Raw genomic sequence first — 16,610 nt, forward strand, 5'->3', positions numbered from 1 at the left:
TTTTGTTTTTTCTCCGGTACCGGGAACTGAACTCACGACCTTGCGCTTGCCAGGCAGGCGCTTTTGCCGCTGAGCTAAATCCCCAGCCTCTCTCAGTGTGGAGTTCTTGCCCCGTGCGCCATGCTGGCTCCTAGAAACAGACCCGTAAAGCTGTGTTTCTCCAGGCCAAAGCAATTAGTTTATTCCAAGCCTATTGTTAGCAAGTGAGGTCAACTTAAGGAGCAGGAAAATACTCTGCCGCCGCAGTGAAGTCTTCTCAGACAGCCTAATCCTAGAGTGACACGATTTCGTTATTTGGTTTTACAACTTTTCCTAATTTTCAACAATCCTTTTTCCCAGAGAAGACTCTGGAGGCAGTTGAAAGGGTTTAAGCCGCACACTGGGGCCTATTGGAAGGATTACATAGTACTCTAGTGACACCCAGTGGCTCCTTTATTGAATTACAGTTCAGCCTGAAGAAGGGAGACATTGGGGAAAAAAAAGAAATAATAATAACAGGTAAGAATGAGGGCCGCATAAAAAAGATGGATTAAAATAATGTTTCTCTGTAACTGGCCATTATAGATTAAGCAATTAAGAGATTAAGCAGTTAAGCATTAATAGATTAAGCAACCCACGAGTATGTGTTTAGACTGTATACTCTGCAAGACAGTGGCCAAGGTACTGGGATGGCAATAAAAATATACATGTCCTTAAGAGTTTTCTAGAAGGCCTCACCTTAGCTGGATGCAAAATACTATGTATCAAACAGTGATGCAGATTAGATGCAGGGAATATTCAGGTGTTTGCTGTTTTAGAGTAGACCCAACTGTACAGAGGGGGAATTGTTAAGGACTAGGGGAGAAAGAGCAGTGGAAACCTCCAGCTCAGGAGAGCTGGGTTTGAATTTCTGCTTCTAAGGGGGTGAGCAGCTTGGGCTCGGGACTCTTGCTTCATCTGTCTGAAGCTCAGCTTCCTCCTTCGGGAGTGAGGACGTAGATACAGGGATGCCTTTCTGCTTTATATGTAAGAATTCCATGGGAGAATGTAGAGCATTGTGTCCGTGCCTAACGCATGGTACTGGTTATAGCTGCTACTGTTCTCAAGGCTGTGTGTGTGTGTGTGTGTGTGTGTGTGTGTGTGTGTGTGTATGGGGTATTGCGAATTGAACCAAGGCCCTTGTATATGCTAAGTGCTCAACTACTGAACTATATCTACAGCTCTTTTTTATTTTTTATTTTATTTATTTTTTTATTTTAAAAGTAAAAGGAGGAAAACATTGACAGACAGACAACCTTTTACAAAATAACAAAAGAACAGTACAGACAATACAGAGTTACAAACAAAAGTGGTAGGAAATTAACAATGCTTGTTGTATTACGTATTGATATCTTCAAAGTGGTTTCTCATGAAAACAGAGAGAGACATGCAGTATTGATCAATCAAGGACTCATTGACAGTTTCTTTCAGCAAAGAAATAGAAGACAGTAGAACACCTATGTTAACTATCCTGTATATACATACATACAAAATTTCTCCTTCTTTCCTTTTTCTTTTCCCACATCCCAGTTGCCCTTCACCCTTGAGTGTTTTCCTATCATTTCACAATGTCTATCATACCTCCGAGTTGAAGTTAACTCTCTCAGGTTTTACACTAATGAAACAATGCAGTCACAGCTCTTTTTTTAAAAATTTAATTTTGAGACACAGTCTCATGAAGTTGCCCAGCCTGGCCTTGAACTTGCATTCCTCCCACCTCATCTTTGCAAGGAGCTGGGATTACAGGCTTGGACGACCATGCCTTGCTTCGTGGTCATAGTATGATGATGGGAGGAAGGGAGGCTCTGGGCCTCTGGTGAAGAAAGGCTGCTGTCTCCTCCAGCTGACAAATACACCAGGAGCAGAGGGTACTCTGGGCGCCACAGGGCGTGGGCTCGCTGGGTGGTGGGAGGGAAGTTGTGGCCCTTGGAGATGTACATGAAAACGGTGGCGCGCAGGAAGTACAGACAGAAGAAGGCGAGTTGACAGCAGTGTGAGGGTTAAGGAAGCGAGGGAGGCTGACGTTTGGGAACCCGTGTGGCAGAGGACAAGACCGTGACCCAGAGACTGTGCTGTGGGGGGAAGCTGAGACAGATGCATGAGATTCGGTTCCAACCAAGATGCAGTAGCTGTGGTGATGGGAGGGGCACGGAGAAGGAGGGAAAGAGACCCGCGCTGGCCCCCAGGCTGAGTGTAGATGATGGAAGGACAGAGCCGCCCCCTGCAGGTACGGGGAGGAGCCACAGGGAACCTAGTTTGGGAGGGATGAGCTCTGCTTTGACGAGGTGGGTGTGACTCAGGAGGGAAGACGGACCCTGCATGGTACCAGCCGAATGGGCGGAGTGTTCGCAGAGAGGCTGCCGGGTTTGACCTGGATTCAAGCTGCTAGGAGGGGGAGTTAGAGTAAGTGCTGCCTCCCGAGTAGCTTCCCAATCCATATTTGCATATTATTTCACATTTCATATTTGCATATTATTTCCCACTCCATATTTGCATATTATTTTCCACTCCATATTTGCATATTATTTTCCACTCCATATTTGCATATTATTTCCCACTCCATATTTCCATATGGGGTAATAATCCACACTCCTTGGTGTTGTTGGTTGCATTAAATGAGGTGCGCCATGAGGAGTGCTGAGCACATAACCAAGCACAACAAGTAAATTCCTTCCCCTTGCTATGACACTTCGGATAGCAATGTCACGGTCTTAGCATCCAAGGGTAAGTGGGATATTCCTGTGCAGTCTACAATGCAGGCCTCGTTCTTACTCATTCACCCATTCACTTACTCATTTATTTATACTTCTTTGCCTTGGATCAGTTCGGGCCTGGGACAAAGCATGAGGTATTTGCAGAAAAAGTACGGTTATCCATATATTTGTAGTCATGTGTGGTGCAGTAATTTCCCCTGATTTTCGTACTGCTAGGATGGCAAAGTTCATAGATTTGTGTCATTCCCCACATGTCCAGGGGGAGGGGCAAGCTGATCAGTGGCTTTTTTGAAGAAGGCTGATTTGAAGATTTGGATTTTAATAGAGTACAAAGTCTCTCAGTAGAACCCTGGTGCCTTCTGCTAACTTGTGAAATAAAAGTAATTTGATCTGAACACTGCTCCAGAGATGTTCCTGGCTTAATAATCAACCAGGGACAAAATGCTAAAGGAATGCCTGGCCTCGGGGCAGGGAGGCCTCCAATGTGCGTGTACACTGATCGCCTTCATCCTTTATTTGTTGAGCTGGTCCTGGAGCCCGCTGCTGCTATAGAGAGGTGCAGATAGTAGGTCCCATGACGTGGTGTCCCCTGAGATGTTGAGTAGGGAGACAGAAATGAGTTAGTGGCTTCTTGAAAGCATGCGAAGGTTTCCCAGCTGTCCATTGTCATTTCTGGAGTGGCTGACTATGCCAGCTCATACTAAAAGTCACAAACCAAAGAATGTGGTAGTTTTATGTACACAAAAAGCAAGAATATTACATGTGGAAGTCAGTTACTCCCCCAGGGAGGTTTCTCTGTGTCAGACCGAATCCGGTGTAGTGACGTGCTTTATGTCATGTTATTATTGTTGGTGGGTGAAGGATGAAGATTAGGAGTGGACACCATTCTTCCTTAAAAGAGACTTTTCTTTAAAAGATGCGAAATTCCTGTGAATATTTAATGACTCTCTAGCTACAAAATTGTCTTCTGTGGGCTTGTTATTTATGCCTGTGATTAATTCTATTCACCCTGCAGTTAATTCTATTATAGCCTTATAAATAAGTCATCCTACATATTTGCTTGTAAGCCCCGTTTTTACTGACCTCCTTTTACATGAAATTAATGAAAATAAAAATTATTCTCTACATCGCTGTGGATACATTGTTTACTCAGATTTGGTGAACCGACAGCGTACTATTTCAGACTAGCATGTGGAAAATTTTCATGACAGCTTTCTGACAGAGTCAATACTGTTACTCAAGGTTTAATGTATTTCTTTAAAAATTTTGCCATATAACAAAATGTCTCATAATACGTAAAAACAGCACTAAAAATAAACTTGCAAAGTCTTCACAGCCTTAAAAAAAGAGAGGACTCACGTTTTATGTTAGTGTTTCTGTTTACAAAGGAGTGATGGTGCTTCTGCTTCCTGTGACTGCAACTGAGACCTAATGACATCCACGCGGTATCTCAACGACAGAAAGACTGCAACGTCACTGCCCTGGGAGTCACTGCTCACACTGTGCAGCTGTGCTCTGCATATCTGGGGTCCTCAACCTTTTGCAGAATACTGTAAACCCATGTCCTGGGCAGTTCAGAAACTTAAGAAAGTGTTTATACACATCTTTCCTTACGGTAGGGACCCATGCCTCACTCTTTCCTGTTAGGGTTTGTGTGCTGGCTTAGATCTAAGATGTTTTCCCGTCTCTTGGGTTTGGAGGGTGATTGGACATGGGGTGCTTTGCTCGTCAGAGGATTCACCCATGGGTGAATTCAGTATCCACATGTGCTGGGAGCCAGTGGAGTTTGTTTGGAAGTGGGTGACCTGGGCATGACCTAGGAAAGTGTTCTTGTTGCTAGCTCTTCCCATCTCTCTGCTTTTTAGCTGTCGTGTGTTGAAAATCTGCACTCCACTATTCCCTTCCACTATGCCATTTCCACCTTGGAGACAGCTGACGTGGACTGTAGCTATGAGCCAAAGGACCCTCCCCTCCTGTAAGCTGTGGGTGCTGGGTATTGTGTCCCAGAGACAGGAAAGTGACCAAGCATTTGGAACGTGGCTTCTTCCTCCCTGTCTCCCGAACGCATACAGAAGTTTATGCCCTAAAGCCATATTTTAATGGCATCAAGAGGGTGGGAGCTTATACCTACTGTGGTATTTAGAGGTAGGACCTCTGGGGAGTGACTGTCTTAGGTCATTAGTCCAGGTCCCCCATAATTGAATGTTGGTGGCTTTATAAAGCCACTGAGAGACAGACACGTACACTCCATCATGATGGGATATAGCCCAGGGGTCCTGGCCAGAGCCTGTGCTGTACTATTTAGACCTTAAGCCAAAGCCATGAGCCTAAGTAAACCTGTATTTTTTGTAAAGTAGTATGCCTCAGGTATTTCATTATAGTAAGAAAACCTGACTGATACATTTGTGTTTCTTACCATTATGCCCCTGGGCACCCACACTGTGCCCCTAAGGGCTCATGGCTCAGTAGGTGTGGAAGAGACACTCAAGTAAAGGCAGGATCGTGGTCACAGGTGATAAGTGCTGTTATCATGGCATCTGGGAGGGGGATCTAATTGCCAAGGGTAGGGACAGGACAATCTTGCTGTGGGAGTTTTGAGTTGTAGTCAGCTAGGGTGGGGAGGGGCGCCCTCTTGAGGCAGGACAGTGTGTGCAAAGGCAGTGAATCAACAGAACCCGCTAAGAAATCTGTGGCATTTAGGGGCAGGGGAGGAGGGGCGATCAGAACAAAAGCAGAGGGATCAGAATCCTCAATAATGCAAATAACTATTTCCTATTTTACCTTTTTTAACAGTATTTTTTATGGCATGTTCTCAAATCAGGACACATTTCTATACTGTACTAAATGGAGTTTTATGCTTAGCACCATGTTAAACATTGCTATTACTTTTTTTCCCTCTGCGAAGTTCCTCGCTATCAGTTCCATTCATTGGTTTCAGAATTGTATGTCTAAAACCAAACACATTACAGAGATTTATAGCCAGTTAATCGGTTGTCTCTTTCTCAGTTTTCCTTTATATTCAAGCATGCATTTTGTTATGTGTCTAAATAACAAATTGTTCTAAAGTATGCATTCATAGAAGACAATTTGGGGGAGCTTATGTATAAATTACATGCAAGATGGAAAGATAATTCTCAAACTTAATGAAGGAGCAGTTATTTTCTAACTCTTGCATTTAAAAATAAAGGGAGCTTTTAAACATATGTTAATTAATCTTAAAGTAACATTAATCTTAGAAGTTATGATTAATAAACATAGGTTAGAAAAGGTCATTTGGAATAATTGTTATTCTTACTTTTATATTGTAGTTTAGAATTTCTGTAGTACCCATTGTATATTGATCTGCTCTCAGAATACTCCAGGTGGTTTACACCTGCCTAATTCTATTTCATAATCTGATTATTGTCTCTTTTGTAACACATATTTGTATATTTAAGCCTCCTTTGAAATTCTAAGATTTTGGCACTTTTATGAAGAGTCAATAAACAGTAGCCATTATGATGAGGTTGAAAGAGTATGAAGGAAAGGGAAAATACAGAAAAGTACAATTTTGACTCGTGAAATACAGGCAGATGTTAAAGGCTGTCAGTCTTTGATGAGTCAGTGACTTAATGGTGGAAGGGAAATAGTAATTAGTCTTTAGATTTGATGATTGTAAGAAGCACATAAGAATAGAAGGTGTGCATGTCCTACTCATGCCATTTCTGGTATATCCTTCCTGAAGTCTTCTCTTATAAACACGTGTTCAGGGAAGATGCTCTTCTGTTTCATTGCAGGTAAGATCAGATGACATACTATTCCTTGGCTTGTTTTCCTCACTTAATAATTACCCACTTATAATAATAATAATAGTTAGCATTCATTTAGACAGGCAGTTTCTTAAACAGCTTCGCATGCATGATCCTGTATGTTCATGAGCCACTGACGGATGAAGATGCTGAGGACCAGTGAGATTAAGACACAGACCTGGGTAAGGACACAGCTCGGGGGTAGAGCACTTGCATAGCCTGTGCAAAGGGTACAGCCCTAGGATGGATCCTCAGCACCAGGGGTGTGTGGGGGGGTGATGAGGAAGGAAAGAATGAAAAAAGGAAGGAGAGAAGAGACTCAGGTTCATGCGACAGGCTTGCGCTTTAAGCACAGGGGCCTGATGACAGAGCCTGGACCACCAAGCACTCGTCCTTCCTCATGATCATCGTGAGGATGTGCTACATCAGCCTAGACCAATCTTTTTGCTCTCTTGAATGGCTAGCTTCAAATGTCATGAGTGACCTTTGCGTTCTCCTTGGACCATTGCTTTTTGGACATCAACTGCCTATATCTGCATCTCTTTATCTGAGGACTTTGTCAAAGACCCCAAAGCCCAAGACATCCTGCCCACCACCAGTGGTCCTCAGCCCGTGGAGGGAATGCACTGACTCCTTGCCCTGTCCAGTGTAACCCTGGCATATGTGTTCCACACTGACTCTCAAAATCCCCTCAGTGTCAAGATCCTGTTGCCCATGGTGGTAACTGGTTGTCACACCTTCTTGACTGCCTTCCTTTCCAGTGTCTACCTCTGTTCCTTACCTACCTCCTGCATTGACTTCTTGCCTCCCACATTGCCTCTGGGGCTCCCAGATGGGACAGGGTATGTGGTACCCACTGTATGATAATACTGTAATTTATTCACTCAGTCTCAGGCTGGTAGATTTTCACAGGACTCCAAGTTTTCTGGGAAGTTGCAAAGAATATTCTGGAAAATAATTCCACGATATTGTTATGGGGTCCTGACCCAGACTCCGTGCCTCCAGGGCTCACCCCATCTCTCTGTGCACATCTGGGCCTGGCTAAGGCCAGTAGCACTATTTAAGGTGACCCTCCAAATATGGACCAGTTCCAAGTAATCATTTCTTCTTCTCAGGGTGCTTTCCAATGTGGAGTTGGCCATGTGATCCCTTGGCTTTCAGATTGATAGACTAGATGGGCCTGAGGTCATGCCCAGGTCTCGGAGAGTGGCTGGTAAACAGATCACACCCAGCTGCGAGCACAGAGTATTTCCTGTATCTGACCATGTGGTAATGAATGGCCAGAATGGATGGACCATTCATCCTATTCACTGAAGGGGCTGGAGATTTAGCTCAGTGGCATAGCGCCTGCCTGGCAAGCGCAAGGTCATGAGTTCGATTCCAGATACCGGAAAACAAAAACAAAAACAAAAAAACACATACAAACATCCTATTCACTGAAATCATTCACCGATTTGGGGTGACTCCATTTTTTATTTAGGTGGGACTCTGCAGGAATTATTTTGCCCTCGCCCCCCCTACTCAAGGGGGCAGTCTTATTCTGCTGTAGATGTTTAAGTGAACGTCTGAATCCAGCAAGCTTATCTGTCTCTATAGCAAGACTTATTTACTGACTGAATGCAATTAGCCATGTTCTTTAGGGGAAGAGGGAATATAAAACAATTTTTAAAAAATCTTTAGAAAAATTTCAAGGACAAAAGACTGAAGCCAAATGAACGGTGGAAGCGTCTTCAAACTGTGATGAGACACGGCACGCACGCGCGCACTCGGACATGTGCGGGACCGCCCAGCCTAACGCATGGGAGACGGGGTGCATGAGGTGGAGCCAAAAAGCCATGCCTGTGTGATAGCCCTGTTATAAACAGCCTTTACCTAATGTAAGGGCCTCACCCTAAAACGACAAAGCGAGTTATTAAAAGTATCACGTGAATCAAAGACGCTCTCAGCTCACATTGCTTCTAGACGCAAGTTGGAAAGCCTGATTGTGGATTTTTGAGGTCATTTAAATAAAATAGTTTCTTTGTGTCCATACATTGATTATTTATGAAAAGTTTTTAAAAAGAATACATAAAATGAGTTTATGTAAATCAAGAGGATCACATTTTGATGGAATTGGCATTTTCAGCATTTGAAAATCACCATCCTAACCCTACAGGGCCCAATTGGAAGGTGTGGAGGTGGTTGTCACTGCCTGTCCACCATTCCTTACTTATGTGGAAGAATTTCCACAGCAAGCTGTGACCACATCCCTGTCCTCTTAGTCATGTACTTCTATCGCGTTGGAGAGGGAAACAGTACATTAATGGACACACGCAGGATTTAAAGATCGGAAGTGCTGGTGCTGAGAAGACGGACAGGCAGCTGCAGTGGAGTCTGGCGTCCCGCTGCACCGGGAGTTAAGGAGGCTTCTGAGGAGCTGTCACCAGGGTCCACATTGGGTGAATGTCATGGAGAAGAGCTGTTCAGAGGGAAGGAGCGTGCCAAGGCACTGGGGCAGGAGGGGCCATGTGGCTGGGGACGGTTCGTGAGGGCAGCATGTTGAGGCCGGGGAATCTGTAAGGCCCAAAAGGTAGGGAGCAGGGCTTTATGCTAATTGTTTTCAGGAAGTCAGGAAGGGTTTTTAAAAGCAGGCCAGGGCCGTGAACTGATTTCTGCTTCAAGGTCACTCAGTGCTCTGCAGACAGGGGCTTGGGGTGGGTAAGAGGAAGCGGGAGCGCCCCTCAGGAAGCCAGAGCAGATGCAGTGGAGACGCGGACGCAGGTGAATTTCAGATCGATCTGAAAAGTAGAAACAATCCGTTGAGCAGGGATTATACTGACAGACTATCCAGGCTGACTTCCAGGCTGAACAGATGGGGAGGATAGGAGGAGGGTCAGATAGGGGGCAGAGGAGGGCATGGGGTGGGGTTAAAGAGTTCATTTTGAATTTTTGGCTCTTTTATTTTTTAAACTGGAGGTAGCACTGGCTCCAGGGAAATGTCAAGGAGGTAGCCGGATGTGGAGGTCTGGAATTTTGAAATGTCCAGGCTGAGACGTATAAGAGGGTGTTGGAATCCAGGGAGGGCACTGAAAGTAGGGATCCTGTGTGTAAGGACTGAGGTCGGAGGGACATGGGAGTAAAGGACACAAGAGAGCCGAGTCGTGAGGCCAAGGACGCTGTGCGACCTTCGGCTGCCTGTGACGGTGTCGCTGGGCCTGAGCGTCAGTGCGCAGGGACTTGGTCCTCCCCAATGCAAGGAGAGCAGGAGGAGAAAGGGGGAGGGAGATCATCAGCGCTGGGCCTCAAGGTCCCATTTTTGGGACCTCAGGGTGAGCACTGAGCTCGTGAAACTTCCACCTAAAACAAGAGGCCACATTTTTATTCATGGATGCACATGAAGATCTCACAGTTTTCCCATCACTCTAAACTTCTGTCACTTACATAAAGGTAATAAGACTTTGACATTTTTAATTCTGCACTTCATGAAATAGCCCAACATTTACAAACGGAGCTGACCGAATGAAAATAGTAGCAGAATTATAATCTGCTTCTATAAATGTTTCTGTGAACACACACACTGCACATGTACACGTATGCAGTAATGTGACCTCATCATACAGCTTATATTCAGAGTGGAAAAGGCAGTAAAAAAGTTTCTTTTTAGTGTATGAAATCAGACGTTTGTGTTTCTATGACTAGAGTGTTCTCGAATCTAACTTTTCAGCCTTCTGTGGATCGAAGTGACCATGTGCTTGTGCCAGAAGACACTGAACTGTTCCCCTCACACCTTTCTTTTTCAGGGTCAACCAGGACTACTAGGGCTGCAGGGCCCCATAGGCCCTCTAGGAGCCCCGGGACCCATTGGGATTTCAGGAGAGAAAGGCCTGAGAGGTGACCGTGGCCCTCCTGGGGCCGCAGGGGAGAAAGGAGACAAGGTGAGCTGCTTTATCAGTGAGAGAGCCACATGAACCTCTCAGCGGCGCTATTCTGCCGGGGGTAACAATCACAGCCGGGGCAAACTTGCATCTCGTCACGGAATAAAGCTGTGTTCCTCTGTGATTATTAGTTCTCACTCTCCACCCCTTTCCAGAGAAGCCTGCCCTTCTCAACTTTTTTATACATTTAAATGTACCACTGAAGCGCTGAATTGTTTGATGGCTAAAACACCCAACCAACCAATTGAATGAAAAAAACTAAGTAATATATTGTGTGTGTCATTATAAGCCCTTCAGTTTTCACTCAGTAGTATGTCTTAGAGATTATTTTATGTTAATTTTCATAGATTGAATTTATTCCTTTAATATACTGCATAATGTACCATATTAGGGATAAAGCCATCATTTATTTCCTGGCAGTGAGGGTCTGAGTTTCTACCCCAACTTTGTGTCATGCCAGTGCACAGAAATAATCCTGTAAATTATTGTTGCTCACATGTAAGAGTTTGTTACTGTATGATAGACTTTCAGAAGTAGAATTTCTGACTTCCACCATGTTGAATATTTTATTTGAGTTAGTACTGTCAACATTCTCTAAATACACATAGAAGTACAAAAGCTGTTGTTATTTAAACTCATCAAAATAAAAGTAGGTGACAGTGGCTGATGAGTATCCTTAATATCAGTCATTAGCATTTCCTGTTTTCAAGTAAATCAACTTGTTAATCTACTAGTTTAGCAATTTTTATATCATTGTTTTATTTTCTGGGATTTTAGGGTCCAACTGGTATTCCTGGATTTCCGGGTTTGGATGGTATACCTGTAAGTTTCTCTAAATTTTCTTCATTTTTTTTTAAAGAAAGGAGATGTACTCATCAGAATCTTTAAAACCACACGTTCAAAAAGCATAAATATTGGGCCAACTTTTTAAATTTTTATACCAGTGTATATAAGGGTGTTTGCATTTCAGCTTTGTACAATAACTCTAAAACTAACAGATTTTCCTGAAGAACAAGGTTTTTGATCAGAGTAGAGGAAAAAAAAAAACTGTTATGTACACTTGTGACATTAAGTACAATGTTCTGGAAGTAAATGTAGACTCCTAATGAAAGTTTTATTTCCTGATGAGTCCTAGTATTGGAAGTAAGTATACTTAAGACTCATTTCTAATATGAAAATCGAATGGAAGAAAGAAGAGGTATTTTGGAAGCTTTACAATTCACTGGACTCTTTCTAATGATCTCAGAGAGGGTTTCCTTCCCAAATCTCCCAGAATTCGGACTGGGGATATAGCTCAGCAGCACAGCACCTGTCTGGCAAGTGCAAGGCCATGAGTTTGATTCCTTGCACCAAAATAAATAAATAAATAAAACCAAATCTCCCAGAATATTCTAAAACTACATTAATTTAAATTTAAGTGCATTAAAATTTATTTTTAGTTTTACTATGCAATGTAGCACTCTTGGGCGGTGAGGGAAGCTTTACAAAATTAAACAATATGTGAGTCACAATTTGAGATTATATTGCATAACCTTTATGTTGTGATATTCTTGCAAAAATTCTTCACTTACAGTTTTGTTTTCGGTAGGGTTACCCGGGGCCTCCTGGGTCCAGAGGCAAACCTGGCAGGGATGGTTACAATGGCTCAAGAGGAGATCCAGGATTTCCAGGGGAGAGAGGAGCTCCTGGCCCAAGAGGCCCCCTGGTAAGAAGCCCAGACCTGAAGCTTGTAGAAATCCTTAGTGAAAAGGCCCTAAGGTAGGAACAGGCTCGGTGTGTGGGAGAAGCAGTTAATGAGAGTGGTGACTCAGCGAGGATCTCTGGGGCTGTGGATGGAGAGGCGGGCAGGACTAGAATTTGAGGGTCCTTGCAGACTGGTGAATGCACATTTCTTAAGCTCTTCAAATGGGACCAAATCCCATTCTACAGAATTGCGCACATTCAAGAGAGCCCACGTCCTCAACTATAGCTTTAGCACCGTATATCGCACTGACCACACTGCTGACGTTTGTCTTGATGGTCTTGTGCAGAGCAGCTCTCTTTCGCTTGCCTTCTTTGACATAGAAGCAGCCCTCATTTGTACAGTAATGTGAAAAGAGCCCTGCAAGATGAAGCCACCCAATCGACTTACGCAACCTGAGCGACTATTGTTTTTTAAATAGTAAAAATACTATTTAAGATGTTCTGTTGACACCTTAATAATTCTCTCATTGTCACTTTTAAATATAGAGACAAATAAAAATTAAAACTAATACTTATTTAGTAAACTGAAATTCAAAACACTGAGAATCAAAGCGTTTCACTTCGTTGTAAATACCCACCAAGCATAGTTTGAACAGTGCTGGTCTTGTCATCGTGTATTTCATGGTAAGGAATGAATGTGTTTCTACGCCTTGGCAAAAATGTCATACTTCTTTCTCAGCTGGACTGTTTTCAGTGTTGTGAAATATCTCCCGAGTTCCTTTAGCGTGCAGTTTTTGCTTGTGTCATTTTCTCCAAGGCACATTGTCATTCTTTTCATCACAATCTCTTCCCTACTTTATGTTGATAAGTTCATCACTCTTGCGTTCATTTGGTGGCCGGCATTTCTTGAATGACTGCAGTGCCCACATTCCCACAGCCAGCTGTTTCTTGTGTAACTCCACTTATATTCTATTTGAATTTCATTTCCAACACTGCAATTTTTCATTTGCTTGTTTTGCTTTTGCTTTTGTTGGCCAGTTCCCTCTTTTATCTGTCCATTTTTGTAAAATATCATGTGGATTTACCACTTGGAAGTAAGGACACAGCACACCTATGTGTTTTGCTGTGCACATGTGTGTATATGCGTATGTGTATGTGCCCACTCATATATAATTGATGTACATTGATTGGTCAGTGATCACAACTGATCAATTATAATTATTTGTTGATTTGTGAACTGACCAGGTAGAAGTACATTTTGTACTACATGCAATCCCTCAACTAATTTCAGTTACAAATGTAACTGAAAATTGAACCATAGTATTGGACTGGTGTTCTTTAATTGTGGAACTGAAATTCATGCAGACTGGAACTGTACAAAGCCAGGACTGCCTGTGTAGGCAAATATGACTTCTCAAGCAAAATGCTGATATAAGTCACCGTAAAACCATCAAGTTTCTCCCACAGGAAGTGGAATCAGACAATGAGGTGTGATCAGCTTTGAAATTTGTGTGCTCTTTTTAGGATCATAACATATTGAGTAGTAGAATTTCTGTGTGGCAACTAAGTTAAGCTATGTCAGGATATTAAGTAGACTACAAAGTTGTTATGTTCAGAACACTTTGGGAGGGAGAGTCCATTGAGGAATTTCCTTTATATAGAAAACACTGAAATTGTAGTGTACTTTTTCCTCTTAACTGATTATTTTATTTTCAGGGTCTTCCTGGAGAAAAAGGAGAAAAAGGAAATTCAGTGTTCATTTCAGGTGGCATTAAAGGTATTCGAGTAAGTATAGTGATCTTGGTAGGTTTATTTTCTTTCCAGTTGTTGAGCCATGCAGCAAGCATAGGACAGGGATTTTCTGAGGAGTGTCACTGAGTACACTGATTTTCCTTTAAATATTACCCTGACAGTCTCAGTTCCTTTTCTCTCGTTGCTGGGGCAAAATACTTGACCCTCAAAATTAAGAGAGGAAAGGTTTATTTAGCTCACAGTTTGTCTAGGTTTCAGTCCATACTTGGCTGGCTCCAAGGCAGAGTGGCACGTGGCAGAGGGCAACAGTTCATGGCAGTGGAAAACAGCAAAAGCAACAACAGCAAAAGGGAGGAGCAGCTGGGGGAAGCAAGCCTCTTTCCCTCCCTTGTATTGTATGGAAGTTACCTGCCTCAGGGTGTGTGTAGCACTCCCACCCACAATCTCAGCATTGGACTTTGGATCAATCATAAACTCTAGAAGCCCATCCCATGACTGCATGAGGCTTTGGGGGGCATCCAGACACAAACCATAACATTCCACCCCTGGCCACCCCAAAGACTCATGTACATCCCTTTATGCAAAAGATATTTTAGCCTATCTCTAAGAGTTGACAAAGTCCTAACTGTTTCAGCATTGTTGAATAGCCCAAATCCGAAGTCTCCTCCAAGATTTAAGGCAAACTCTTAGCTGTGAGCCCCTGTACGAATGAAAAGTTAAACACTTCCAACATTCAGTGGCACAAGACAAACAATATCATTTCAAAAGATACAAACAGGAAGATAGAAAACATTGGGACCACAGCCAGTCCAGCATCCAGCAGGGCAAACATTAAGTCCTGTGGTTCCATAATCCAGCATCTGAAGCAAAGCAATCTGTGACACATTGTGAGCTCCAAAGGGCTTGAGTGACTGTACCCCTATGGCACTTCTCGTGGTTACTGCTTCCGTGGCTTCTTTCTTAGGCCCACTTTGCTCCCTCCTTGCAGCTTTCCTCAGACAATCCATGTTCCTGGCTTTTCCAAACTTCTCCAGTATCCACTACACCTTTCACTTCACACTCACAGCTTCACACACTGCTCTCTCAGGGGCACACTGCCTGGCCTCTTAGGCCTTGTTCTGAAATCGAGGTGGAAGCCTGTTTAACCTCAGAACTCTTGCATTCTGCGTGCATCTAAAACCAGTGCCACATGGATGATGCAAAGGTCTACTGCCAGCTAAAACAGTAGCCAGGCTTTTTTTTCTCTTGGCCCTAGGGGTGAGTGCCTGGATTGCTGGGCACTCTAAATTCAATTCTGAGAAAAAAATTCTCTACACCACTGCCATTCTGAAACATGGCACTCTGCTGCTTCCTCCTCAAAGCAAAGTCTTTCACCTATGCAGTTTTGAGGCTGCAAGGGGTGGTGACCTGCTGCTTCTTGTGATGCCCTCAGGCCATCTTTTCAGTTCTCTTATTCTTTCTCAGCAGTGGAGATCTCTGTAGCTTTATGTTTTCAGTCCACAGCTTTACTGGACCTTTCTTTTTGGCCAAGCTCACAACATTTTAAATCATCCTGCTGGGTTCTTTGCTCTTGATTCTCAACATAAATTTGGCAAAAAGCCCCCAACAATAGCCATGTCACTGCCCCAACATTTGACTGCCTGGAAATTTCTTTTGCCAGATTAATCAGTCTGCCACCCTCAGTCTCAGGCAAAGTCTCTGGACATGAGCAAAATGCAGACAAACTTTCTACCAAGCCATAACACACATCCTCTGGAGTCCAACAGCCAATGCAGTCCTCCTCTCCGTAGAAACCTCCCAAACACGGTCTGTACTGGCAGGATTTCTATCAGCCTTCTGGTCTTCCAAGCTCTGACCAGAATCTCCCATACAGAACAGCCAAAGGCATTCTAGTGCTTCTCTTTCAGGTAGCATCTCCGAACCTTTCCAAACTCTTCCCACAAGACATTTCCAAAGGTTCTTGAACCACATGGTCAAGTATAGTCACAGCAATGACTCCACTCCTGGTACCAAATTCTGTCTCGGTTACTTTTCTCTCATTGCTGGGACAAAATACCTGATGTGCAAAATTAAGGAAGGAAAGGTTTATTTATCTCACAGTTTGTGGAGGTTTCAGTCCATACTTGGCCAGTTCACATGGCAGAGGGCAACAGTTTATGGCAGTGGAAAACAGCAAAAGCAATGACAGCACAAGGGAGGAGCAGCTGGGGGAAGCAAGCCTCTTTCCCTCCCTTGTACTGTATGGAAGCTACCTGCTTCAGGGTGTGTGTAGCACTCCCACCCATAACCCCAGCATTGGACCTTGGATCAATCATAAACTCTAGAAGCCCATCCCATGACTGCATGAGTCTTTGGGGGGACATCCAGACACAAACCATAACACTGACACACTGACATGACACTGTCCTTCTTGTATGAAAACACTGCTCTTACTCACTATGTCTATGAGCTTCTGGTACCAACAAACCATTTGGAATTGCAAGGATACATTTATTTGCTCAAGGTTGCCACTATTGACGTTTTGGGCCCAATAATCTGGTTTGAGGGGCTCTTCTGAGCATCGTAGGATTCTGAGCAGCCTGCCTGACCTTTGACCTTGACCTATTAGGGTCCAGTAGCGTCTTCTTACGCCCATCAGTAACATTTCCAGACACTACCAAATGTCCCCTGGGGTGGGCAGAAATCACCCCCAGGTGAGGACACTGATTTATTTGTAGTTAAAGTATTCTAGTGTTAATATT

At 43.6% G+C, this 16,610-nt stretch overlaps 1 protein-coding gene across 1 annotated transcript in view; it reads left to right on the top strand.

Moving 5' to 3' along the window:
• The window catches only part of Col4a4 (collagen, type IV, alpha 4), a 118,872-nt gene that overhangs the window by 24,006 nt on the left and 78,256 nt on the right, over window positions 1–16,610 (top strand). Inside the window, exons 5-8 of the mRNA XM_013519818.1 lie at window positions 10,300–10,434; window positions 11,212–11,256; window positions 12,023–12,139; window positions 13,834–13,902. Coding sequence (XP_013375272.1) covers window positions 10,300–10,434; window positions 11,212–11,256; window positions 12,023–12,139; window positions 13,834–13,902 — 366 coding nt within the window. The remainder of the gene's footprint in view (window positions 1–10,299; window positions 10,435–11,211; window positions 11,257–12,022; window positions 12,140–13,833; window positions 13,903–16,610) is intronic.

The sequence above is a fragment of the Chinchilla lanigera genome, unplaced genomic scaffold (assembly GCF_000276665.1).
Source record: "Chinchilla lanigera isolate Chin_1 unplaced genomic scaffold, ChiLan1.0 scaffold00052, whole genome shotgun sequence".
NCBI lineage: Eukaryota > Metazoa > Chordata > Mammalia > Rodentia > Chinchillidae > Chinchilla > Chinchilla lanigera.